Genomic DNA, 25,789 nt, shown 5'->3' on the forward strand with positions numbered 1-25,789 from the left:
TAGCTCTTTCATGGTTTCCTCCCTCTTTCAGGTGATGGGGTGGAAGCAGATCAGAAGGTGAAGACACAGTGGCCGCGGTCAGCAGATGAACCAGGGGTGTACATGGCACAAACAGGTAATGAATGACCTTGACGGGGAAAGCATGGGGAAATGAGAAAATTCATCAGGGCATTCTCAGGGAATCCTTCCTTGCAGCCAGGTTCAGTCTTCAGTCTTCTCCTCATTACGTGCCAGGGGGTGTGACTGGGTCTGTGGGCATATTTGCAAACTGGAGAAGTTGTTGTGGTCAGCATAACCACGCCACAACTTAGTCTATTAGCACAGTCTCAGACCAGGACTCAATGGTAGTTTTGCTATCAGCTTTTCACCTCAAAAACATTTTGAATGACATTTGGGGCGTCCTCCTGAGGTGAAACATACCAGGAATTTTGAGGGAATACAGCATAGTTTTGATGAGACTTGCAGTGTTTCTGAGGATGGGAGGTGGCTGAGAGGTGAGGGGGCATTGGGGAGGTTCCACGTATTCTCTCAATTTTCACCAGAATTCTCCTAAACTGAAATTTGAAGCAAATTGTTAAGGTTCTTCATCAGAATGAGCAGCATGAAAAATTTAAAAGGAAAGGATTTTAATGTGTGAACTCCCCTCAATTTAACTTGGAATTGGATTAGCTTCTCTAGGGGACATTTGGAATCTTATCAGCCCACCAACTTGCCCTGATTTCCTAAATTAAATTGTGGTGCAAGTTGTGCTATTTTGCATTGAAGTTTCATCTTCCAATATAATCAGCGCTCCTCGTCCAAGTCTCAGGTGCTAATGGCCAGACAGAGCTTACAATGTTCACAACAGCCTTGCATTGCTCAAAGGCAACCAATTTTTGGGTGAAGACGCCTGCCAGATGTTACAACCAGTAGCTCGTCTAAGCTGGGACCAGCTATTCATCACCAGCTTCTCCTTCAGCTCCAATAGTCACATGCATTTTAATTAAGATGCAGCCTCCAATGACTGAAAAACCTGCATCTCATCTTCAATCCCCACCAATCCCCCGAGCCCCATCATTTTCATGGCGACAGCGAATTGAGATGATGTGCGCTTATCCCTTCTTCCTATTTCCACCACCACCACCCTCCCTGGTGCAACTGAGTTTAATTTGCTCCATTTATGCGTTCTCTTAGCACCTTCCTTGGAGACCCATAAAGAAAACAAATGTATTAATTGTTTAGCTCCTGCGTATTTATTTAGCAAATTCGTCTGGGTAATGTGAACGCCATTCACTTCCCTTCTCCTCTCCCTTTCTCCTTGCCTTTGATTTATAGTCTCTGGGCCATTGTGTGCACTGCCTGCGAAGACAATTGGAGCTACAATCCTGGAGCTTTTAGGGGGATCTGCTGAGCCAGTTGTGCAAATATAGATAGTGGCAAGTCTGTTGACCTTGATAAATAAGCTTGTTTGGTGCAATGGCTACTGAATGGGTCAGCAATGTGGTGCCTGTAGCTTACATGACACCCATGAGGTCTCACTCTGGAGCCTGTGAAGCTTCTGAGCCTCCCCATTCACTGTTCCCTTAGTCATGAATGGAATCAGGGTGCAGCTCATCAGCCCCTGGAGACTTGAATTCATTTAAAGTAGCTAGGCGTTCCCTTTCCACCACTTTTCCTGTCTTGGGCTGCAGCTCCCTTCTTTGCATCATTTATTCTGTTATTCCCAGGTTAAGCACTGCTTTCCATTTGGGTGAAAACAGAGTTGAATAGGTGTCGAGCAGTTTCACCTTCTCTGTCACCCAGTAGCATTCCTCTAGCTTCTCTGCGCAGAGAACCTCCTACTTGTTAGTTCTTCCTCTTGTTTCAAACATAGCCAAAGAAATCTTTTTTGTTATTACAAAAATTATTATAAAAATCCAGTTGTGTCCTTGGGCTGATAAAGGGTTGACTTATGGACTAGCTACATGCTTTTTTTTTCTTCCCCCAAATGCCAGTCATTCTCAATATCCTGCTGAAACCATTGGTTCCTGGCTTGCAAAGAAGGCCCTATATCAAGATAAACACAGCGTGCTGATAGCAGCCATACTCCCCAGGCTGACATCTCCTGATGTCCTTGGAAATACACTGGATTTCACCAACTGTGGCTTGGGCCTCTTATTTCCTAGCAGAGTCTTATTTTGTCTACTCCAGGCATTCTGGTAACAGAAGGCATCCACCCCCCTCTCACACACAATAATATCCATTTTACCCTCATACTTGAAGGTCAGTGTTCTGCAGGAATGACTTCTCACATGGACGCCCCTTTCGGCTAATATTTGTGTTCTCTTTCTTTCTCTCTCTTGCTCTTTGGAAAAATGTAACCCACCTCCCTCCTTCCTCCTCCATCTGTTCCTCCGTAATTTAAATGGATGTCCTCTACGGCAAGCCCGTCCAATAACTTCAGATAGATCATCAAGTCTAATAAAGAGCCAGATTGTTGTAAATGTCAATGCCTTGCCTGCTCAGGGCAGAAGAAAAGAGAGGCAGGCTGGTTGAACCAGGTCTGTGCCTCAGCCACCAGCCTTGACTGGGGGTCATCAAGGAGTGGACCGCCTCATATTTCAGCAAATGACGGCTCCACATATTTTCTCCACAGGCCAACCATGGCTTTTTGAAGGGCATCCTCATGACTGAAAAAGTGGGGAGCCCTCAAGGGCGGAGGGCCAATCATGCCAGCTGTTTTTCAGATGCACCAATGCCCACACAAAAAAAAAAAAAATCAGAAAAGATTTGCAAGAGTTCAACAACAGAAACATCAGTTTTTAGGCCAGGGTGAAAAAGCCCTCAGAGAAATCTCTCTTTGGCCTTATAGAAACTTTGGGTTTTGCTCAAAAGTTTTGCTCAACAGGAAACTTTTGAATGCTTTTGCTTTTAAGAGCACACAGGTGGTAGCTTAGGAATGTGCAGAATCCTTCTCTGAAATTTCATTAGAGGTTCTTAAAGTTCGTTTGTTTCTTCCTTGATGGTGATGTAGTGATGAAGAGGCTTATTTCACCATTCTTTAGATGTTTTCACTGAAGCCGATGCCTCCAGAATTACTCTGAATTTTGTTTTAGGTGAAACAAAAGGGAAAGAAAGGGATGCAGCTCAGTGGTATATGGAGCTTCTGCTTTGCATGCAGAAGGTCTAGGTTCAATTCCTGGCATCTCCCAGTAAGACTGGGAATGTTCTCCTGGCTAAAACCCTGGAGAGCAGCAGCCTAGGTGAGCCTGTGGTCTTGCAAGGTTGGATGGCCATCTTTTGGATTATTTAGCTGTGATTCCTGCATTGCAGGGGAATGAACTAGATGACCCTTGGGGTTCCTTCCATCTCTATGATTCTATGAAGGGAAATTCTTATGTTCCTGTGAAAATTCAGTAGCAGCTCCAGTGGGGAAAGAAGACTCATCTTAGCTGTCAGGTATTAGGATGTCCTTGCCATCCATCCAGGGAGCTGTCCAAAAGAACAGTGCTGAAACCTACTTTTCCTACATGAGAGGGTTACCCCAAGCTCTGAAGGGTGAAAAATATATATGGTGTGCCATATATATAAAATAGAATCATATAACTGTAGAGTTGAGAGTGACCCCAAGGGTCATCTAGTCCAACCCCCTGCAACGCAGGAATCTCAACATGGAATCATCAAATTGTAGAGTTGGAATGGACCCCATGGAAAAATAATGTCTGTGGTTGGATCAGTGAATGGATGTGTGGTCATCTCTCTGGAAGTTACACAGCTGCAAGATGGTAGAAATATTATTGTGCCACAGGTAAAAGGTATTTGTTAGAGAAGCAATTGGTGGATTTTTTGAAATCCTGTGTTGAGAGGCTTTGGGTGGGTTCTAAGCTGATGGGGTTGGGTACAAGCACACCTTGGACACCCTGAACTACACTGCCTTAATTCCTCTCTAAGTTATACAGTTCACATAGTCATTTCTCACTCAATTACTCACTTGATGGCTGATTTCTGCAGAACAAAGTGGTAGAATTCTTGATTGTAGTACTCCTTGCTTATATCTTTGTATGCTCCCTCTCCCATGAAAAAAGAAACTTTTTGGTATATTGTCATGAGTTCAAAGGTGCCAGACCCCTCTAAGTTCCTGGATCCAGTAAGTGTTAGAATTTAATCAAGGCTTGGGGTATTAAACTGGGTGCCAAAAACCTAACCCCTGGACCCAGCATGTGTTAAAAGCTAATTAATTTAGCTTTTTAGTTAGCTAAATTAACTTAGTTTCCTGTGTTCAGGTGAACACCGGTGTGTGTGTGTGTGTGTGTGTGTGTGTGTGTGTGTGTGTGTGATGACAACGATTAACTGATGGGCCATTAAGAGAACAAAGGAGAGAGGGCTGATAGTGAAATGGCCAAAGCCAGAGTTTAGAGTTGAAAGTGTGTGTGTGATGTGACCCAGGTGCAAATAGCTGCAAGCTGGAAATGCAGAGAGAGAGAGAGAGAGAGAGAGAGAGAGAGAGAGAGAGAGCGCGCGCGCCATGGCTGAATTCTGCTGGAAACCAAGGCTGTGACTTTGAGAGAGGATACTTTTTGAGTGTGGATGTTGTGAACCCCTCCATCATAGGCTCAGATTGTATATATGTGTAAATTAACCACAAAGACACCACAGTCTCCACAGTGCCTCATTTCCAAAATGAAACTTGAACCCTGGGCAAGCTCCTGGGACCCCTGAAATCTTGCACTACTTGAAGATTGGGGTGGAGTGCAAAAATAAACAGATGAAGGAGATGGGTTCTGGATGCAACCTCTCCCTAGTGTGCAAGTTTTCTCCCTGCAGCAAGGAGCTTTTTGTCTGTGGAACATCAAAACCCACCCACGCCCTGATGTCAGACCTGAAATAATGCAGCCCAGAATTCTACCACCTCATTATGTTTAATTTGTAAAGCAAATATGAGCATTTGAGGTGATTCATAGGGTAAGGAAGTTCTATCAGTGGTGATTAGCCGGTTCTGTCTCAATTCAGGTTATTGTTTGATGTTTAATACACTGTGGGAAACAGCTAAATGTCTAACTACTCCAGCTGCCACCCACCCCCAGCAGATTACAGGTTAGGAATGAGTGAGGAATTTGATCTTTGCAGATTCAGAAACAAATCCACACCTTTTAAACTAACATGCATATTGGAACTAAGGTTTGTAGTCAATTGACTTTTAATCAGAGTAGACCCACTAAAATAAATGAAACCTAAGTTAATAAGGGCCATTAATGTCAATGGGTCTACTCTGAGTAAAGGTTAGTTGACTGCAACCCCTAGTGCCAACTTTCTTATGCAATTCTCAGTTTGAAAGTGTACTTTGTAGGGAAGAGCACTGGATTTTATTGAATCCTGAACCAGAAGTATGGTGTCCAGACCAAGGCAAGTAATAGTACCCAGTGCTTTTTTTCTCTAAAAAAATATTTAGGGGTACTCTCATTTTGACTCAAGAAAATCGCCATTTTATAGTTAAAATCGGGAAAAATAAATACAGTAAATGGACAAAAGTGCAAAGATTCACAAAATGTATAGGTGTATGCATCCCCCCAGAAAAAAGCACTGATAGTACCTCTTCAACCTTGGTCAGACCACACCTGGTGTTCTGTGCCCAGTGCTGGACACCACAATTTAAGAAGAATATTGACAAACTGGAATGTGTGCAGGGGAGGGCAAACAAGATGATGAATATTCTGGAAACCAAGCATTATGAGGAACAGCTGAGGGAGCTGGATCTGTTTATCCTAGAGAAAAGAAGACTGAGAAGTGATATGATAGTGACCTTCAAATATCTGATGGGTTGCCATGTGGAAGATGGAGCAAGCTTGTTTTCTGCTGCTCCAGAGGGGAGGATCCAGACCAATGGATTCAGATTACAATATAGGACTAAAATTAGGAAGAACTTCCTGCTGGTAAGAGCTGTTCAAAAGTGGAATGGACTCCCTTAGAAGTTGGTGGAGTCTCCTTCTTGGAGGTTTTTAAGCAGAGGTTGGATGGCCATGTGCCAGGGATTCTTTACTTGCAATTTCTGCATTGCAGGGGTTTGGACCAGATGACCCTAGCGGCCCCTTCCAACTCTACAATTCTAGGATTATGTGAAATTGGGCTTATTTTGGAGTTATCCAAGGCTGAGCTCCCTTCAAATCCCTCTGAACCAAAACTGGGGGCCCCCAAAGCTTTGTGAGCAATTAGAAAATTTGGTACCAAACAGAGCTGTGGATAACGTGATCTGCAAAAATCGCAGTGTTTCTCCCCAATTTCCCCATACAATATATGGAAATTGCCAGGGTTGGGAGAGGGTGAGGCAGTATGTTTGTGCGTTTTTGTGACTGGCACATCTTACTTCTAATCAGAAGGGATTCTATCTTTGTCTGTTAGTCGCTTTGTGCATTGTTTCCCACAAAAAAAAATCTTGAAGTGATTTAACAGCAACAATAAATACAAAGTGCAATGCAATACAAATATAGCAATTTTTAAAAACAAGTCCATCCACACACAAAAAGGATTTGCCAAGGCCCTCCGGCCAAAGTGCTTTGCGGGAGGGATGTTGATCTTGCCTGTTCTATGTGCTTTGCTAGTTTTCTCTCTTCTGAGTTGGCTGTTTCAGTTAGGATAGACATTTTGCCTGTGGCAGCCTCCTCCAAACACTGTGCTTGCTTGCTTGCTGCTCTGTGCACTACTTCAGCTCTGAACCTTACACATACATGGCTGCTTGGCCATAGCTGAGTGGTAGAGCATCTGCCTTGCATGCCAAAGCTTGTAGGTTCAATCCCTGGTACCTCTGGGTAGGGCAAGAAGAGACCCTCTGAAACCTAGAGAGTTATTGCTATCAATCAATACTGGCCTAGATGCACCATGGATTCTTTAGCTGTCATTCCTGCGAGGGCAACTAGTTGGACTAGATGAGCCTGTGGGTTCCTTCCAGCTCTACAGTTCTCTGATTCTATTACTCTAAATCAGGCACTGATTTGGTCTCTGAACCACATCTTGTGGTCAGTGCACACCCCAGAAGTCTGACAGAGAATGGGAATGGACATCTTGAGAGAAAATACATTTTATAAGTATCTTGAACACACACTTGCACGAAATGTTTGATGCTCTTAAAAAAACCATGCACACACATACACAGATTAATGTGGAAAGAGAACAGAATGGAATAATGGTCAAACACCAGCAGAAGTTATGCCCACCAGAAATAGCCTGATTTGTCCAGCCCTGGGTGCATGAGCACAGCATCAGAGCTACTTCCAGGTCTTCCATCTGTTCTGGAGGTGGCTGAACCAGTTTTTCTCTGTGTCTGTATGCTTGTGTGCGTGTTTCCCTCTTTCCCACAGGAGACCCTGCAGCAGAGGAGTGGTCCCAGTGGAGCGTCTGTTCACTGACCTGCGGCCAAGGCACCCAGGTGCGGACTCGCTCCTGCGTCTCATCGCCTTACGGGACACTATGTAGCGGGTTGTTGCGGGAGACCCGGATATGCAATAATACCGCCACCTGCCCAGGTAGACGGGGCAAATGGGGAGGGGGCTTGCTGCTGTTTCCCCTTCCTTCCACCCCTTTGTTACGTCTTCCTTTGTTGTGTCAGGTTGCTTTCGTGAGAGATGCCTGTCTGTCATCGCGCTTTGTTTTGTATTCCCAGAATGTTCATTCCAACTGGCATTATTAACATTCATATGCTAATGTGGCTGCACTCTTAGAAGCAGGAATAAACATCCTCTGAAATATTTGGTTCTGTTCTGTTTTCGATTTAGCTTTGCCTCTGTTGCTTCCAGTTCAGTCCCAATGAAGATTTAGTAACCCATTCGGCACCCCGCCCCGCCCCGCCCCACCCCCACCTCACCCCACCCCCAAGGACAGGTTCAATTCTGGTTCGCAAGGATGAGACACTTAATAGGTTTAATTAGTTATAAAGCCAATTCAGCCATAACCCATAAGTACTGTGAAGTATTAATGAAATAAAAATGACTAAAACAGCTTGCCGTAAATTTGCCACACGTTTTTTAATGTGCCCTGTTTAATTAAAGAGTATTTTATCCATCCTGCAACAAGGCATCTCTCCTGCCTGATCAATGCCCCATTCCGTTAAAAGGACATACTGTAATGCAAAATTGTGTAGAAACTGAATCTGTTCTCCTTTGCGCCAGTGAGTGTATCAGGAAACCTTTACCTCAGAGCAGCCCAACTTTCCTTACCAAGTGAGCCACAAGAGTACTTTGAACCTGCAGGGCTTGTCCTGCAGGGTGGGGGTGAGGGAGTGTGGCCAAAATTTGACACACAAATCCCAGGGTCCTAGAGCTCTCCCACCTCCTTCCCAAAGCTGCGAAAGCACTAACTAAGCTTTGGGAAGGAGCATGGAGGACTCTAGGACCCTGTCAGAGCCCTCACACCTCCTTCCCAAAGCCCAGCACCTCACTAACTCAGCTTTGGGAAGGCAGTGTGAGGGCTTGGGTAGAGGGCACAAAAGGGCCGTGCATTGAACCACCTTACTTTAAATGGACCCTTATTTTGAGAGCTGGGTGATTGCATCTCCCAAACAGATTCAGCAGGGGTAGCCAACCACAGTGGCTTGCAGATGTTCTTGGACTCCAGCTCCCATCAGCCCCAGCAAGCATGGCCAATGGTCAAGGATGATGGGAATTGTGGTCTAAAACAAGAGCACAGTGTTGGCTTTCCCTGATATACAGAATTTTCCTTCCAGCACAATCCTGTGCATGTTTACTCAAAAGGATGTTCAGCGGGGCTTACTCCCAGTCAGCATGCATAGGATGGCTGCCTTAAAAGCAGCCAGGATGATACTGAATTGGGGGCAGTGGTGCTGAGGATGGAATGCTTAACCCTCTCGCCTCTTTCTCAATCTCTCTTCTCCCTCCCTTCCCTGCCTTTACCCTACTGAGGGAAAATGCAAGGTAGGCAGCAGCTGGAGGTGAGTGTGAGATTATGGGGTTGTCAGGTGAAAGAGTGAAACATCTGACCCTGGCACTGTTGCTCCTTTTCCCCAGCCTGCTTTTGTTTCATTCAGCAATAAATACAGCCATAAATAAATGAATAAATATAAAATTATGGGTTTCCCTTCATAATGGGTGGTTTGGCATTGAACTGAGCTGCTGAGGAAAGCCAAGCCAAACCACACTTCAAAGTGTGGGGCCAAGGCTGTTGTTGCTCTTGCCACTGTTGTAATCCAAAAAGAAGAGGAAGCCCCCTTGGCCATCTTGTAAACAAGGATCACCACCCCCACCTGAAAATTCTTAGAAACTGCCTTTCATCATCCCGCACACCCCTGAAACATTACCAAAACTGCAGTCCTACACATGCCTACCCAGAAGCAATTCCCATGAGGTTCAATGTGGGTCATTCCCAGGAATATAGGAGCAGCCCCACTGCTGGGAGGCGTCCTGCCTCTAGGCTGGGAGAGAGCCAAAGGGATATCAAAGATATCAAAAGCATTGCCAGGCACAGGAAGGGAGGGAGGGTGGGAGTCTTCTCTTGCATTTTGTTTTCCCTTTGTTTTACAATTTCCCTCTCCTTGCTTCCACTGGGAGGAAAGTGCTTATTCCAGCTGCATGGCTGGTATATCCCCACCTCCCTCATTTTGGTGGGCATGCTAGGGGACTAGGAAGGTTTCAGTTCTTCAGATCCAAATTCTTCCCTCGATAAGTTCCTGGTGCACCCAGTTTTACCTCTAACAGACATCCAATGAAGCTGAATAGTAAAAGATTTGCAACAGTTAAAAGAAAGTGTTTCTTCATGCAGCGTATAGTTGAATTACGGAACTTGCTCCTCCAGGAGGCAGTGATGGCCACCAATTTGGATAGCTATAAAAGAGGATTGTACAGATTCCTGGAGGAGAAGGCTATCAATGGCTACTAGACACGGAGGGAGGCAGAAGGATTTCTGAATACCAGTTGCTCAAAACTGCAGGAGGGGAGAATGTTCTTGTGCTCAGGTTCTGGTTGTGGGTTTCCCACAAGTATCTGGCAGTGTTCGAAACTCCCATTGTTCTAGGCACATTTTGCGGCAGGGAATTTCATTAGTGTGAACAGTTTCTGAGCTCTGGGCGCAGCACTGCACCTAAAATTTCTGATTAAAACTGCAGAGTGGAAGGAAAGGAGGACTTTTTCTATCTCCCCACTTCCAGTTAGTCTCTGAAGACTGGAGAAGAGACCCTCTTTAGAATATTAGGGGGGTGGGCAGGGGAAGGACTAGACCATGTGAAAAATGAACATAATATTTTAGCTGCATTTCGTTCATTTTCAGCTTTGTATTCTTGTTTTAAAGAAAGTGTGCCTAGACATTCCGTTGTTGTGCCCATCACCTAGGTTTAAGGTGCCATTTAGCTTTTAGCTTTCATATCTCAGTTTCTGACACTGGTATCTGGTTGTCTGCTGTGAGAACAGGATGCTGGCTTAGATAGACCATTGTCCTGATCCAGAAGATTCTTCTAATGTTACTTTGCCTCATTGTCTTTTAAAGCCATCAGAGTCAGTGGCCATCTCTAGCATGACATGCTGCAGTTGCAAGTTTCAGAACTCTGGTGCGACATACATACTTAATTCACATGCTCATTTTTTAAAATCAGAATATTTACTTTAGGCACGCTTTTGAAAGTGTCCTTGGGCTTCCTTCTTCTTTTCAAGTCGTGCTGGCTTTTGCATGCCCTGGAAAACTGTGGTGCTTTTAGTATCTTTGATTTAAAGGAGGTTGAAGAGTTGAAATGCATTAATTAGCATTCAGAGCCTATGACAGCTAATCAATGATGGATCACGATCTGCTTGAAAAATCTAACGCCAGCGTGAAAACACTGAACAAAGCTGAATCGGGAGAGCTCAGGAGGTCATTGTAGAAATATTTATATATCTGTATAAAAGTTGTTTTCCCCCCTCCACATCATTCTGTTTAATCTCAACTCATCAAAGGCTAGGTATCCCTGAATTTCTCGTTGGCCTGTTGGAGGTGAAAGATAATTCCTCATCTTGTTTTTAGGTTTCACCTCATGAATCATTCAATGGATAAACAATCCAGAAAGCGTATTTAGATTCTGGAGAAAATTACACAGAACAGCAAAAGGCATTCAATAGGCATATTATGGGGGGGGGGAAGGGGGGGGAGCAAGGAACAACTTACACAGGAATGGTCGTTGGATTAGCTGGAAATTAGAAAGTAGTCCAGTAGCTGCTTTGTTTCCTCAGGCATGAAATTAACCAAATCCAAGAAAAAAGTGGGATGTATCAACAAAAAGATCAGAAGAACAAACTATGTTTTTGGTAATTTTTTTTAAAAGTCCCTATGAAAATCCACCAGCATTTTACTGCACATTTCTCCTAATACATTGGTATGCAATTTTGCCTAACACACACATTTATGGAACTGCATTTTTTCATATTGTTTTCACTAATATATGCATTTTATGCATACTTTCTCTAATACATACATTTTGGGGTTGGAAACAGGATTGCAAAATTTAGAGAAGTGCAAATTTCAAGAGGTAGCTGTGTTTTGGTTTGCATATTGTAATGGGAAGTGTGAATTAGACAGGCTTACAATTGAAATGTGAAGCAAGCCCAATTATCACTCCCTACTTGTAAAAGCCCATTACACTGGCTCCTGCACGTCACAAAAGGTCTCAGGTTTCCCCAAAGTATGCTGGTATAACCAAACAATGTCCTCTCTCCCTTTGAAAATATTAAAAGCCAGTAATTATTAATATCTGTCTTGAGCACTAATCAGCACAACTCCTGGGTCCCTTGTAAGGCAGAGAGATCAGAATTAAAAAGAAAACCTGCTAGTTCTTACATTAGCAAAGCTGAATATTAATTTTTGGAAAACACAGCAGACTTCAAAGACAGTTTCCCCAGGTTTTTGCAAAGAGAAAATGAAGTACCATACTCCATTCCTAATTTCAATCATTAAAACATCTGCAAGTCTGGATGTAAGATATTGTGAATGGATTTAATGATAAATGAAGCATTGATTAAATTTGACCAGGAAGCTGTTCAGGTGTTCTCCAAAGAGTTATCAGCTTGGGAGGAACTGGGTGATGGAAATCAGTTTTCTGTGTATCAGCATCCACTGTCAAGGCAAAACCCAAATTATCTTGGGAAATTTCTCCCTCTTTCATATTATTTGTAATGGCTGCTGTGATCTCACATCCAAGAGACATGGGTTTGGTAGCAACTGATGGCAGCTTAACCTTTACACTTACTTTCCTCTATTTTGAAAGCTTGTGGAAAGAGGCAGAAATGGGACTGGAAAAAATAGATCAAAATGACCACAAATTTTGGCTGGGTATGCATTCAAAGCACATTTCCACCCTCCAATAATTTTGGGCAGTTTGTTAAGGGTTGCGGAGGATTGTAACTCTGTGAGGGATAAACTGCAGTGCTTACAATTCTTAGTGGAGGACGGTGCTTTGAATGTGCTTTAAAATTACACCATAGCCCAAAGCTCACTTGATCCCATCAGGAACAGTTGCTGGAATGATCTTTTAGAGAGTGGTGAGTAAGAGTTGACATGATAGAAATTTATAAAATTATGCATGGCACGGAGAAAGTGGGTAGAGGAGGGGAAGTGAACCTTCTCTCATTACATGCAAATCGCGGACATCCAATGAAGCTGAGTGTTCGAAGATTCAGTAGAAATAAAAGAAAGTACTTCTTGATGCAGTGCATAGTTAAACTACAGAACTCACTCCCATAGGAAGCAGTGATGGTTACCAATCTGGATGGCTTTAAAAGAGGATTAGACAAATTCATGAACGAGAGGGCTATCAAAAGCTGCTTGCCATATTAGGAGGCAGCAATGCTTCTGAATACCAGTTGCTGGAACCAAAGGAAGGGAGAGTGCTCAGGTCATGCTTGCTGGTCTCCCCCAGGCATCTCGTTGGCCACTGTGTTGACATTCTTATGTTCTTAGAATGTCAGGTGGGCAATTTTAGTATGTTGTGCTCCAGAGGCGTTTCTGCATCCAAGCATGAAGTATTGTTCATGTAGAGTGTGCATGCATGAGCCCTTTACTGCAGGGCACTGATGCTGAGCCGTTCTTTCTTGGCCAGCCCCCACCAGTGGCACAATGGGTGAATGCATCTGGCTGTTGATCAGAGGATTGGTAGTTCAAACCCACCTGGGGTGGCTGTGGGCAGGATTCCTTTGTTGCAGTGGGTTGCACTAGATGACTTTCCAACTCAATCATTCTATGATTCTAACCACACATTGGTATTATGTAACAGGGGTGGGGTAGGAAACTGGTGCCTTTGCCCTGGAAGGTATTTCTTCCTTCCCACATGAGAAGCATTACATATTTGAGAGGCTTGTCATCAGCAAATGTGGATGTGTCATTTTTTTTTATTTTTGAAAAGCAGATCCAGATTGTGATTGCCAATTGTCAATGTTGTCATTTCCAGTTGATTGATAGACCACATTACCCCAAAGTACAACTCTGTTCAATGTGGTTTGCAGAAAAATCTAAATCTAAATACAGCAATACAGTAACAATGCATGATTAGACTTATAACTGCTAAAATAATCATGTTGTACACCACCCCAATCTCCAAGCGGTGCAAGATTCCAGGGGTTCCAGGCACTTACCAAGGGTTCAGTTTCCTTTGAATGAGGGACAACGGAGACTGTGGTGCCTTTATGATGGTTTATTTACAAATATATACAACCTGAGCCTATGATGGAGGGGCTCAACACCCCAGAAGGTTTTGCTCCTCCAATCATCACAGCCTTGGATCCAAGTACAAATCCAGAATGGCTTTCCTTCTCATGGTGCTGCCTACAGCCTGCTTCTAACCCAGCTCACACGCTCAGCTCTACCTTTTGTCTTTCTCGCTTCTAGCCAGGTGAGGGAGGGGGCCCATCAGGAGTGGGCCGACCCATTTGCCTCCTGCGACCCATGCTTAGGACCATTACCAAGAAGCTGGCCTGGCTATTTCAAGAATTGAATCTGCCATTAGATTTTAACCCTTGCTGGATTCAGGAATTAGATGGGATGCAGGCATACAACCTAACTCCCCCCCCCCAAAAAAAAACTTGCAACAATAATAATCAACAATTAACCATTCATTTAACATATATTAACATTTAAGCAAGCGTACAGCTTACTAATAGGTTAAGCCAGAATATCCATAAAGCAATTGCCTTATGAAGAGTGTGGGGCAAGGCAGGTGAAACCCTCCATTCCCTGGTGGCAGCCAACTGCAGGCATTATGCTGTCCGTTCAGGAACAAAAGCAGCAGTGCATATATGAATCATTGACACTTGTTGCATACACATAGAAAGCTGCCTTAAGTCACACTGGCCCTTGTAGCTCAGTATTATTTGCACCAGCCTTCCCTAGCATGGTGTCCTCTAAATGTCCCCTACAGCCTCCACCATCCCTGACTATTGCCGTGCTGGCTGAGGCTGATGAAAGTGGTAGTGCAAAACATCTGGAGGGCACCAACTTGGGAAAAGCTATTCTACACTGACTGGCAGTGGCTCTCCAGGGTTTTGTGCAGGAGTCTTTCCCAGGCCTACCCAGAGATGCCATCAAGGATTGAACTTGACACCTTCTGCATGCAAAGAATGTGCTTTAGTACTGAGCAATTTTTCGTTGTGCATCACCCTCCCCATTCATTCATAAGTATCAACTGGAGCATAAATGAATGCAGACAGGAGTATCTGTCGTGGATTGCATGTGCAACTGCCTTAATTCCACATCATGCTTGTCCCCATTCAAAAGCACAGACTGTAGTATACATTTATGCAGATCTTGATAATTGTTGCACATTGCATGCACAATTGGCTTAATTGTACAACAATCTAGCCTGCTACAGAAGTGTAGAGAGGTTCATTTTCTGGTACATTTCTTGTTGTCATGCTTCACCCAATTATGCTCAAAAAAGATTTAATTTTGCCAGCTTTTTAAAAAAAGCCAAATTTATATTTTTGTCAATCTTGCAATGTTATCCCTGAAAGGTAGAACACTTCAGATTGCAGTTTCTTTTAGAGCAGATAAATTCCAGTTGCATTTTAAAAACTGAACACTTCTAGCTAGCTCTCTGCAAAGCTTAAATCAAGAAGAGGATGTGCTCGTGATGTATACCGACCATTTTTAGAACAGGATTTGACTGCCTGTCTGTTCCTCTTTCCACCCAGGCTGGACTAGACAGCAGAACGGAGGGCATAATAAAGCTCCGATGTCTGTTTATGTAGCTGTGTACTTTCATAACAGGGAAGGAGGGGAAGCAAAATGTATTCTATTTTTCAATAATGGGGATTCTGCTGCTCTCTTGAAATGACGGAGCACTGATTTGACTTTGGGGGAATGCGACAGAAGATAAAAACTGTCTTTGTGGGCAGGTGGAAAGTCCAGATAATTCAGCATTCTGCCTTCTTCTTTTTTAAAAAATAATATTTATTAACATTTTAAAGGCTACAAAAGAAAGAAAAAGAATTAAACAATACAATACAATACAATACAAAAACAAAAACATCACACAATACCAACCCCAAAACATTAAATTAACAAAACCAAACAAACACAATTTAAAACACATATTAATAAGTTCAGTATCTTAACTTTCATTTACTTGTTTCAGCGACCTCCTCACACCTCCCTTTTTGTATTCCACTTTAATTACCTGTTTCAGCAATTCCTTTCCATCTTCCTCTGTTTTCTGTCCTGTAATTTATCTTAACATATTTTAACCTTATTTTTCCTTTAATACTCTAATAATCTATTTGTACTTAATTCCTTGTAACATTTCTATTAAAGCCATATAACTCCTTTCCAACATTTTTCTAACACTCATTAATTTTACAATATTTTTATAAATAGTCTTTAAACTTTTTCCAATCTTCTTCCACCGACTCTTCTCCCTGGTCCCGGATTCTGCCAGTCATATCCGCCAATTCCCTATAGTCCATCAACCTGGTGATCTTCTGTCCAATGCTCTTAACTCTTTTCCAAGTCCCTTCTGCGAGTCTTCTTCATATTTATACATGAGCTTTACTTTGTCTTCCACTGATCTTATTTTCATTTTCCTTCCTTTGAGGCTAAAGAGTAGATCTCAGGGAAACTCCCACCTAAAGATGATTTTATTCCTTCTCGACAGGGCAACCAAATCTCCGTAGTTAAATCTAAGATCCAAAAGGTATTTCAGGACGTCTTTCAAAATATCCACTCTTGACTGTTGTTCTTCTAAGTTCTTCTGGTAGTTCCAACAGTCTCTTATTTTGTTCTCTTTTTTCAAATTGCATCTGTAAGGCTGGGACTCTCTCTTCAATTGTGTTACTTCAGGTTCAACGGCAATAACTTTCTCCCTAGCCTTCTCCGCAGTTTGCCATGTCAAAGTAGATTCCCGTGTCAGTTTCTGAATAGTTTCTGTATTGGTGTTCACTTTTTGTCCCAAATTGTCGATTTTGGTAATTACCACATCCACCTTTTCGTGAAGCTGTTCCAATGAGTCACTTATCTTGCATAATACATCCACTAAGGCCTCTTCTGTCAACATTCTAAACCAATTCAAGGTCCCCAGAATCTCACAGGTTTTTATCTTGCAGCTGGAAATTCCCCCAGCTCAACTCTTGTGACAGTTTCAAAGGCTTCCTCTAGAGGGAAACAGTTCCCCTAGAGGAAAACAGTTTCTATTTGTATTAGTCCTTTTAAACTCAGTTCAAACCATAAAATTAGTTTCAATTTTCTGTTACTTTTACTCCTTTTTAAATGCAGACGGAGACAGTGGAAACAATGTATTCCTCTTATTTAACTAACTGTCAGTGAATGTTCTAATCACGGTCAATGAGCCTTCCAGAACACGTCAGTCCTGTTGGCAGCCCGTTTCCAGGATCGGAGCGGTGGTATATTAACTCTGTTCGCTCTCTCCTGCAGGTATACTCAGTTCAAAACTTCCCCCCCTCTTCTCCTGCCACCAAGGGGGGTTTAGTATTTTTTACTGATAGAAATTTAGTCCTTTACAATAGGCTTTCCGAGACTTCAGCTTGCATCCTTGTTGCTTCAATCTATTTACAAAAGGGGAAGGTGGACTTCCTGTTTTAGACCTCCCCATTTCGGCACCAAATTAAGATGTTTAAAAATCCAATTCTCCGCTCTACTCACGGGTAGTTACTTTAAGATCAAATTGTCCACAGGAAAAAGTCAGCGCTCTTCGGCAACAGCTATGTGGCTTCGCTCCGTGGAAGAAACAGTCAATTCGAAGCACCGCGCCGCTCACCCCACGTCGCTCCAGATCCCCGAAACCGGGTCTCCCTGCGAGTAGGGGAGGCGCAAAAGGTGCCAGCCGAATCCCACATTCACAGGCTTCACCCGCCTGTGATTTCTAGTGGGTCTCCGCCTTCGCCGTGGCGGCCAGACCCGGATCCCACGAAGTAAATTCCTCCCGATCAGAGGAATTCCGCCATTACCGGAGGCGCTAACCCGGAAGTCCAGCATTCTGTCTTCTGACACTAGGCAACTAAATGCCTTGGGGAAGATGTTTCCTAGCACACAATAGAGACAAGGTATCTCTTACTTATTTATCAGAATTATTATTACATGCTCTTTACCAGAAGGTTCCAGGGTGGGTCAATGCAAAATACAAGATTAAAAAAAGTTTGAAACAAATTTCAATCACAGCTAGTGTGGATCACTATATATCTCAAGCAGGCCTGCCAGCTTGGACCCAGGACTGTGGGTGCCTAGGGTCATGCATGCCATGGGTGTACATGCATGCCCAATGTCAGCAAGCCTACCAGCGTGTGACCTGATATCAGCTTGCCCCTGCAGCATGCTGACATCACACACAGACATCAGTGGATGTGCTGACATTGGACGTGCTGACGTTGGATGCATATGACCCCGGCACAAAAAATTGTGGGTACCTGACCCCTTCATGGGGAATGCTGGGGGGCTGAAGCACTCAGGGGGCCCCATACCTGGCACATAAGATCTCAAATTTCAAAAACCAGGGCAAAGAGGTGTGTCTTCCATATGTGACAGAAGCTGCACAATGAAGCAATGAAGGTGTCAAGCACACCTCTGTGGGGAGGGGAATTCCACAACTTAGGAGCTGCCACAGAGATTGATGTCACTTTGGCCACATCTCCCATCTGGATAGACTTGCTAGAGAAACCCAGTAGACAGACTAGCAAATATGGACACTGATCAACTGGAACTTGTCAACTAGGACTGACTAGCATTGAAACTTCATACAGTTTGGATATTCCATAGATACATTTGAGATGAGAAGCATTTCCTGAAATGGTTAGAGATTCAAGAAGAGGACTGAAAGGGAGTCTCACACAGGACTTCCGGGTTGGCTCCGGAGGGAGCCGGCTCGGCAGGGGCTGGGTCCTACCGCACCGGCGATGCGGGGACCCTTAAAAACCACGGCCACGGAGGCCGTGGACATGGAGACTCGGCTGGCACCGCTAGCGCCCTCCCGACTCGTGAAGGAGCCTTTTTAAAGGCTACGGATCGGGTGCCGGGGAGAAGCGTGGTGCTTTGAGTCCTCTGCTATCCCTGCCGAGCGAAGCCGCATGCCATCCGGCGGAGAGCGCTGACTTCTTCCATTGAGAATTCGGACTTTCAACAACAACCCGTGAGTAATTTGGAAACCGGGTTTAAAAGGAAAAACAAGAATTTTTTTTCGGATTTGATACGAGCGGGGGGGATCCAAAAAGGAAGTCAGTCCCCCTCCCTATTGTAAACCTTCCAAAACAAGGACTGGGAAACCAAGGTCCAAAAAGAATTGTATTGCTGATAAAAATTAAGAATTCCACGATGGGAAATTACAAGAACTGTGCTGGAGGAAGAATTGAGGGAGAAGGAAAACGTAACCCCCCCCCCCCCGGGAACCGGGGTGATTGAGGAGAGAGCCTGGCGAAAAGCGAAGGAGACTTTGACAGCTGTCAAAGTAGCTGTCAAAGTCGGAAATTCAAAGAGGACTTTAATACGAGGACTTTGCTGGTTAAATTTTGTTATAATTTGTTACAACCCGTTAAAATTTGGATACAAAATGGCGAAAACATGGATAACAATCGGACTTTTGGACTAGAGAAAACAAAGTTACAATAATCCCCCTAGAGGAGCTTCGGGACATTACAAAGAAGGTCGTAAGTGGAAAAATACCATCGGAATTTTACAGGACTGGTTATCTTCTGGGAAAGCTGCAAAACGGAAACAATATTGTGTCTACAGGGTGTTCAGCTAAAGGAGACAATAGAATTTTCTATTGAAGAAAGGAAGGGACTGAACGCAAGTTTTTGTTCCTGAACAACAATAACCCCTGCAGACTTACTAAATTTCTGAACTAGAACGTTTTAGTAGCGGAACAAGAGGAAACTGGACTACAATTTGGAAAGAACAATGGGGGAGCGTTATTATAGATTTGATGCTAAATGGTTTAAAAATAATTCTAAAAATAATTATAAAAAGAAAAAGCCAGCAAGGAGTTGGGGGAAAAATGTGATTTATGGACTTTAAAAATTCCAGGCAGACAACATGGATTGGTGGTCAGGGGGAAACTAAACCGGGGATGGGAGGGGGGGGGGGGAGAAATAGAATCCAAAGGCTTGTCAACTATCTTCTGAAATGGGTTTCTTTTACTTACTACACTTTTTACTTCTTATTTTCTTATATTTCTATTGTGTGGGGTGTTTTTGATCATTAAAAAAAAAGGGAAATTGCGGAATGGAAAGGGGGTGGGCCCTGGGGAAAGAACTTTTGTTTTGTTAGTAAGGGTATTGATGAGGATTGTACAAATTTAAATTTAAATTTGATTAATGGTTTAAACAAACTTAGTTTTAATTAGAATTGAGAGCTTGTGGAGCCAACAATATGATAGGGGAATATGGTAGGGGTGGGGGAAACAGGGAGTCCCGGAAAGTGGGTGTATGAAAATAAGGCTTTGAATGTATTTTAATCTTTTCTTTCTCTATTTCTGAAAATCTTAATAAATATTATTTTAAAAAAAAATGAAAGGGAGTCTCACACAGGAACACTGGAGCAGCTTTGAACTCTATTTGCCCAAGCCGATAAATTAGCTTGATCTGGCAGCTTTTATAAGGTCAGGCAATGTCACATGATCCACTCTGGCTGAATGTTGTTGAGAGGCTTCCTTGGTTGGTGTATGTTGTCTCTTTGCAGTCCTTCCTTTGGCTGTTTGTTTGGTTGTTGCCCTAGGGAAAAGATAACTTCCTTTTTACCCAGTCACACCATTGGTTTATACAACCAAGTATTGGCATTCTAGGGTTTCAGTCAGGGGTCTTTCCCAGCCCAATGTGGAGATGTTGGGAATTGAACTTGGGATTCCTGGTTGAATCCGCTCCTGAATTCCCTCAGGCAACATTTTGGGTAATGGGTTCAAAAAAAGCAAAAACAAAACAAAACACCAGCATTGAATGGGATTTGTCAGATCATCTAATTCACCAGCCCTTTCTTGCAATGATGTATAAGCAGAAAGATATTCATAATGTTAAGCCTTATAAGTAGAAAGTTACTCATGGTGATGTGCCTGTACCTCTGCACCCCGCGTCTCAGACCAGTTGCTTTGCGTTCTATCCTCAGAAGATAGGGCAAAGCACTACCCCTTTTTTCTCTTTCATTCTTCCTCCACTGACCCTGTGCAAACCTTCTTTGTACCCCCAATATGCCTTTCCTGCTCTGCTACTCCCAAGCCCACGCCTTTCCCCTCCCTGGCTGAAATGGAGGCCCAGCCATGATTGCTGTGTGCTGTGTTGCAGTTCACGGCCTATGGGAGGATTGGTCCCCCTGGAGTCTGTGCTCGATGACTTGTGGGCAAGGGTCGCGGACCAGAATGCGGCAATGCGTTGCTCCACAGCACGGCGGAAAGGCCTGCAAGGGGCCTGAGGTGCAGAATAAATCCTGCAATATCGCTCTCTGCCCTGGTTAGTAACTAGCTCCTTGGATTCCCCCTCCCTTCCTTCACCCCTGCCAAGGTTTTCCTACTTTCCCAAAAGATAAGTTCTCTTTTGTCTCCATTCTGTACTAATAGACCAGAGGTCACAAACCTTTGGCTCATTAGACATTGCTGAACTACAACTTCCATCACCCCTGACTATTCACGATAATGGCTAGGGTTTATGGGAGTTGGAGTCCTACAACCTCAGATGAGCTTCAGGTCCTCTGCCCCTTGACTAGACAGAGTCACACAATCATTTCTAAGCATGATAAAATGGTCTTCTGATATCACTAACATGGTCTGGGGGTTGAAATTTGTTTTTTTAGCCTTTCAGGGCCTAGGCAATTTGTGATTTTTTCAACATGAAGTGGGGAGTGTGAGAGGGAAAATCAGCTTGTGGTAGCCTTTTCCTCAGAAATGGTCTTTGGGGCTAAAATTCCTCCTGGGTGAGAGGGAAACTGCATTGCTGAATGCTGCAACCACACAGAAACACACACATACTGGCCTTACCCTAAACTACGGTTAGCACTAACCACAGTTTGAAGGTGGCTTGTTTTCTTAAACCATAGTGAAAACCATGGCTTCTGCTAGTTGGAAAACAAAACTGAAAGCTTCCAATGTGAAGACTGGAAGCTTTTACTTCTGTTTCCAACTAACTGTGGTTACCCATTAGAAACCGTAGCTTAGCATTAAGTCTAAACGTAACCAATTTGTTCCCATAGAAAAGGAGTGTAAGTCCTTTCACCTGAAGAGCTGTCTTTCTCCTAGAAGGAAGTAGGTTTCTTTCCACTGCCCACCCCCCACAACAGAGTAGTCAAAGGTTTGAAACTCTCACATGGTATAATCCAGGAAATGTTTCGCCACATACTGATGTTCACACCAAGCCCTGAATTAGACTTGGCCACAGAAAAAGGTCTCATTCCTGGGAGAGTAAACAAAGGAGGGGCTGTGCCTTTGAACAGAATCACTGGAGTGCCACTTGAGTGAAAAAGACAGGTCAAAGAGTGGGGATAAAATAGACGTTGTTCTTTCCACCCTCTAGCTGGAGCCAGTACAGTAGGGATCTCTCTTCTGATGTATGGAATTGACTTAGATTTGCCATCCTTCCCCCAATCTCTGTCCAGCACATACACGCATGCTTTATGAAATCTTCGGACTATTAGTGGTAGGCAGTGTCAGGAAGTAGGATGTCTAAGTGAATTAAAGACCCTCCTGGCTATAATGCTTCCTCCCGCTGCTTTTATCAGGTAGTGGAAATAAAAGAATAAAGAGTTAGCTCCCTAGGGAAGCTCAGGCTTTCACTTGATGCCTGCAGCTTCCATCACTAGCACAGAACACAAACAAACTTCTCCCCCAGCTGGCTCAAAGACCTTTGCACTCAGAAATCAGACTTCCAGTAACTTTCACTACTGCTTTGAAGCAACAACAACAAAATATTTGAAATAAAAACGCAAAGGTGTCCTAAGACCCTTTAAGATATAAAGTGACAAATAATTAATCAACAGTTTAAGAGCATTTGGAGTACAATTAACACACACTAAAAAAATTGTTTAAAAAGAAAACTACCTTAGCCTGCTCATCGGTCTCGATTCATCCACCCTCCAAGGCAAAATCTGGTTTGTATGCCTTCGATCTAAAAGCATGCTTCACCTGTTTTTAATGTATTTATTCTGTTATTACTTTTATATCCCAGCTGTTCTCCAAGGTGGAGAACAACAACCCTGTGAGGTAGGTTGGATTGAAAGATGATGACTAGTCCAAGATCTCTCAATGAGCTTCATGGTTGAGGATTTGAACCTTGGTCTCCCAAGTCCTAGTCCAACACTCTAGCCACTACATTGCACTGGGCAAACCATTGTTTTCTTTAGCCTAACTGTGGTTTGTTGTTGGCTTACAAATTGTGGCTTGTTTTCACTATTGTTTGGCAGTCTTTCCAAACCCAACAGCCATGGTTTGTTCACCCCACACTCTCATCAAGCTACAAAAGCACAAGGCAAGAGCAGCTGGAAAACAACCCAAGTTTAGAGGAAACAAACCATGTTTTCTTTTTTCATCTGTGAGGTGATCTGTGGTTTGTTGAAAAACTATGGTTAAAACAACCGTGGCTTTGCATTAATGGAAGGGGGTCTTTGTATTTTTAAATGTGAATGCCAAATGGAATTAGATCCAGCTGTGCATTTCAGTACTGATTGTTCTGAAATATAGCTTGTTGGGTATTTTAGCATTACAGAAGAAGGTGTTTTGCGTTCTAAGCAGAACCAAGTAGCGTCAGATCACAGCCTGTCTGTAGTTCCACTAAGGAGGCTGCGACTCTCACTGGTTGCCATAAATCTCTTCAGAGAAACCAAGAGGGCTGCCTCCCGCATGCTTTTGTTTTTCCTCCTCTCCACGCTGCTCCTGTCCTTCGGGTGTTGTGTGCTTTTCAGAGCAAGACTGTCAGCCAGGCTTGTACAATAGGGAGCCCCTCTGGCCATACACGGCTCACCATCCAATTTTTGTGAGCTGCCTGGTGCCTGGGGCCACAAAAATGGGAAGGAGAAGAGTGTCTGGTGTCATGCAGCCCTGTTGGAAACAAAGCCTTCCTTGTTTGATTGGTTCATTGGGCAAAGGGGCCTTCTTAATGACTGATTTCGTACATGACCTCTGTCAACCTTCTGTGCTAAGTGAGGATTTTTGCAATTATATCCATGTGTCAGACACTGCAGGGTCTCTGGCTGTTGGCAGGACCAGACCTTGGAAGCAGTGGGTAATAAGGAAGCTGCCTTATTCAGTGTCAGACCTGTGGTCCATCTAGCTCAGTATTGTCTGCACTGACTGGCAGCAGCTCTCCAGGGTTTCAGACAGGGACCTTTCCCAACCCTCTTTGGAGATTCCAAGGATTGGAACTAGGACCTTCATGAAGAACAAACACCCTGCCACTGAGCTGTGGCTCCTAGACAGTGCTTTATACCACTGGTCCATCTAGCTCAGCATTGCCTACACTTACTGGCAGCAGCTCTCCAAGGTTTCTGATGGAGCATCTCCATTCCTGACTTATCTGGAGATGGCAGGGATTGAACCCGAGACCTTCTGTGTACAAAGCATGTGTTCTAGCACGCTGCACTATGGCCCTTGCCCAAAGCTGCACTTGGCTAGCTGATTAGATGCCAAGGAGTGAGGAGTCCCAGACTGGAGAGGTGGTCTGCAGTGGAAAGGGCAAGGCAAAGGAGGCGGGAAGGGAAGCACTTTAGCAAGGGCAGTAACACACCCAGTGGCTCATCCAGCATCAGACCGAGACGTCAAAGCTGAACGGAGGTGTCATTGCCTCCTACCTCTGCCATATCTCTGTCTTGGCTGATGCTTGGCATTGGCTGGAGCCTTAAGATGGCCAATGAGGTCACCATCTCAACAGAGCCACCTATGACATTCTGTATTGAGCCTCCAAGTCATGCTGAGGATGGAGAAGAGGGTGGGGCACTGAGGGTTTCTGTCTTATCATGGTTTACCAGAAATGAGTAGCTTGCTGCTGGCTTGCCCAGTTGTTTCCACCTTGTTCCCTCCCTGGATAAACAAACCAGGGTGAAGCCTTCTCTTCCCTTTCTGCCTGAACCAAGGACTGCGGTTTGTTGCTTCCTAACAACTCGTGCTCTGTAAGGGCTCAACAAACTATGGCTTAAAGCTGGTTAGAGATCATGGCTTGTTAGGGAACAAGAAGCCACAATCCCTGGTGATTGGTTGTTTAAATTTATATACTGCCTTTCTGCTCAGGTACTTAAGGTGATTTTATTTTAAACTCGCTAAAACAAATACATAGTTTTGAACCCAAAGGTGAGCCTGTGGTCATGACCAACTGAAGCAGGTCCTGGTTTTATTTTCCCTACTTGCCTCCCTTGCTCTCTTCTTTCTTCTCACAAGCTAATGGTCCTGTGCATGGGAGGAAACAGTAGGACTGGAACAGACTCTGAAGTTGTCTTTGCCTGCCTCCCTCAAAGGATGGTTAGGATGCAATGGGAAGCCAAGCCCACTTGCACCAAGGGAGGAGCAAAGCAGGAATGCACCCTCACTTATTATTACAAGCAAATGTGACCCATGTATATGTCAAGCCTTCGAGTCTAGATACACAGGCACCATATTTTTGTCTATTTTTATCATTCGGCCTTTATACTCACCATTTGTTTCTTCCCTGCCCTGCATGTGGTGCAAGACTGAGCTTGCTGACTGGAGCCATCTCAGTGGTGTTGCTGAGCTGTTCCTTGTGGGAAGAGACTTCTAGCAAATGGGCTTCCACCGGGTGTAGTGATGATGGTCATCAGCTTGCATGGCTTTTACGTATTGCATATTTATTTCATTTGCAGATTTATAAACAGCTTCACAACTGAAAGCTACCAAAGGGATGTGCAAGAAGATAACACTCAAAAGATTACAGGCTCAGTAAAGTTGAAGCAATAAAATTTACAGATTTTTTTTAAAAAATGATTAGACTAGACAAATCCAAAGAAACACCAGCATCAAAAAGCATCTCTCTGCTTTCCAACCATCCTGCCATCAGCTCATGCTGGGGAGAGTTGAGTCATGCTAAACCTTCAGAGAAGGATAACACAAACTCATGGAGAATGGGGCTATCAGTGACTATTAGTCACAAGGTCTCTGTTCTATTTCCACTGTTAGAGGCAACAGGCCTCTGAATAGTGGTTTCTGGGGACCACAAGTCCAGCTTGCAGGCTTTCCAGAGGCATCTAGTTGATCCCTGTGGAATGCTGGGCGAGATGGGCCTTTTACTTGATCCACCAGGGCTCTTCTCATGCTCTTAGCTGGTAGGTGGCTCCTTGGGCCCAGACTCTCAAGGCTATGTCCACTGACCCCACCATCTGCTTATGCTTCCAGTCCCCAGCTGCTGCTCCCTCTTTACTCTTGTTCCAGAAGCCCTTCCACCACGGT

General features: G+C 43.9%; 1 protein-coding gene across 4 annotated transcripts in view; it reads left to right on the top strand.

Moving 5' to 3' along the window:
• The window catches only part of ADGRB2 (adhesion G protein-coupled receptor B2), a 170,476-nt gene that overhangs the window by 70,928 nt on the left and 73,759 nt on the right, over positions 1 to 25,789 (top strand). For all 4 annotated transcript variants that reach the window (XM_081870362.1, XM_081870363.1, XM_081870361.1 and 1 more), the window contains exons 3-4: positions 32 to 115; positions 7,311 to 7,475. In XM_081870362.1, the coding sequence (XP_081726488.1) occupies positions 32 to 115; positions 7,311 to 7,475 (249 nt within the window). The remainder of the gene's footprint in view (positions 1 to 31; positions 116 to 7,310; positions 7,476 to 25,789) is intronic.

This window comes from Podarcis erhardii, assembly GCF_964252035.2.
Source record: "Podarcis erhardii genome assembly, chromosome: 7".
Lineage (NCBI taxonomy): Eukaryota > Metazoa > Chordata > Lepidosauria > Squamata > Lacertidae > Podarcis > Podarcis erhardii.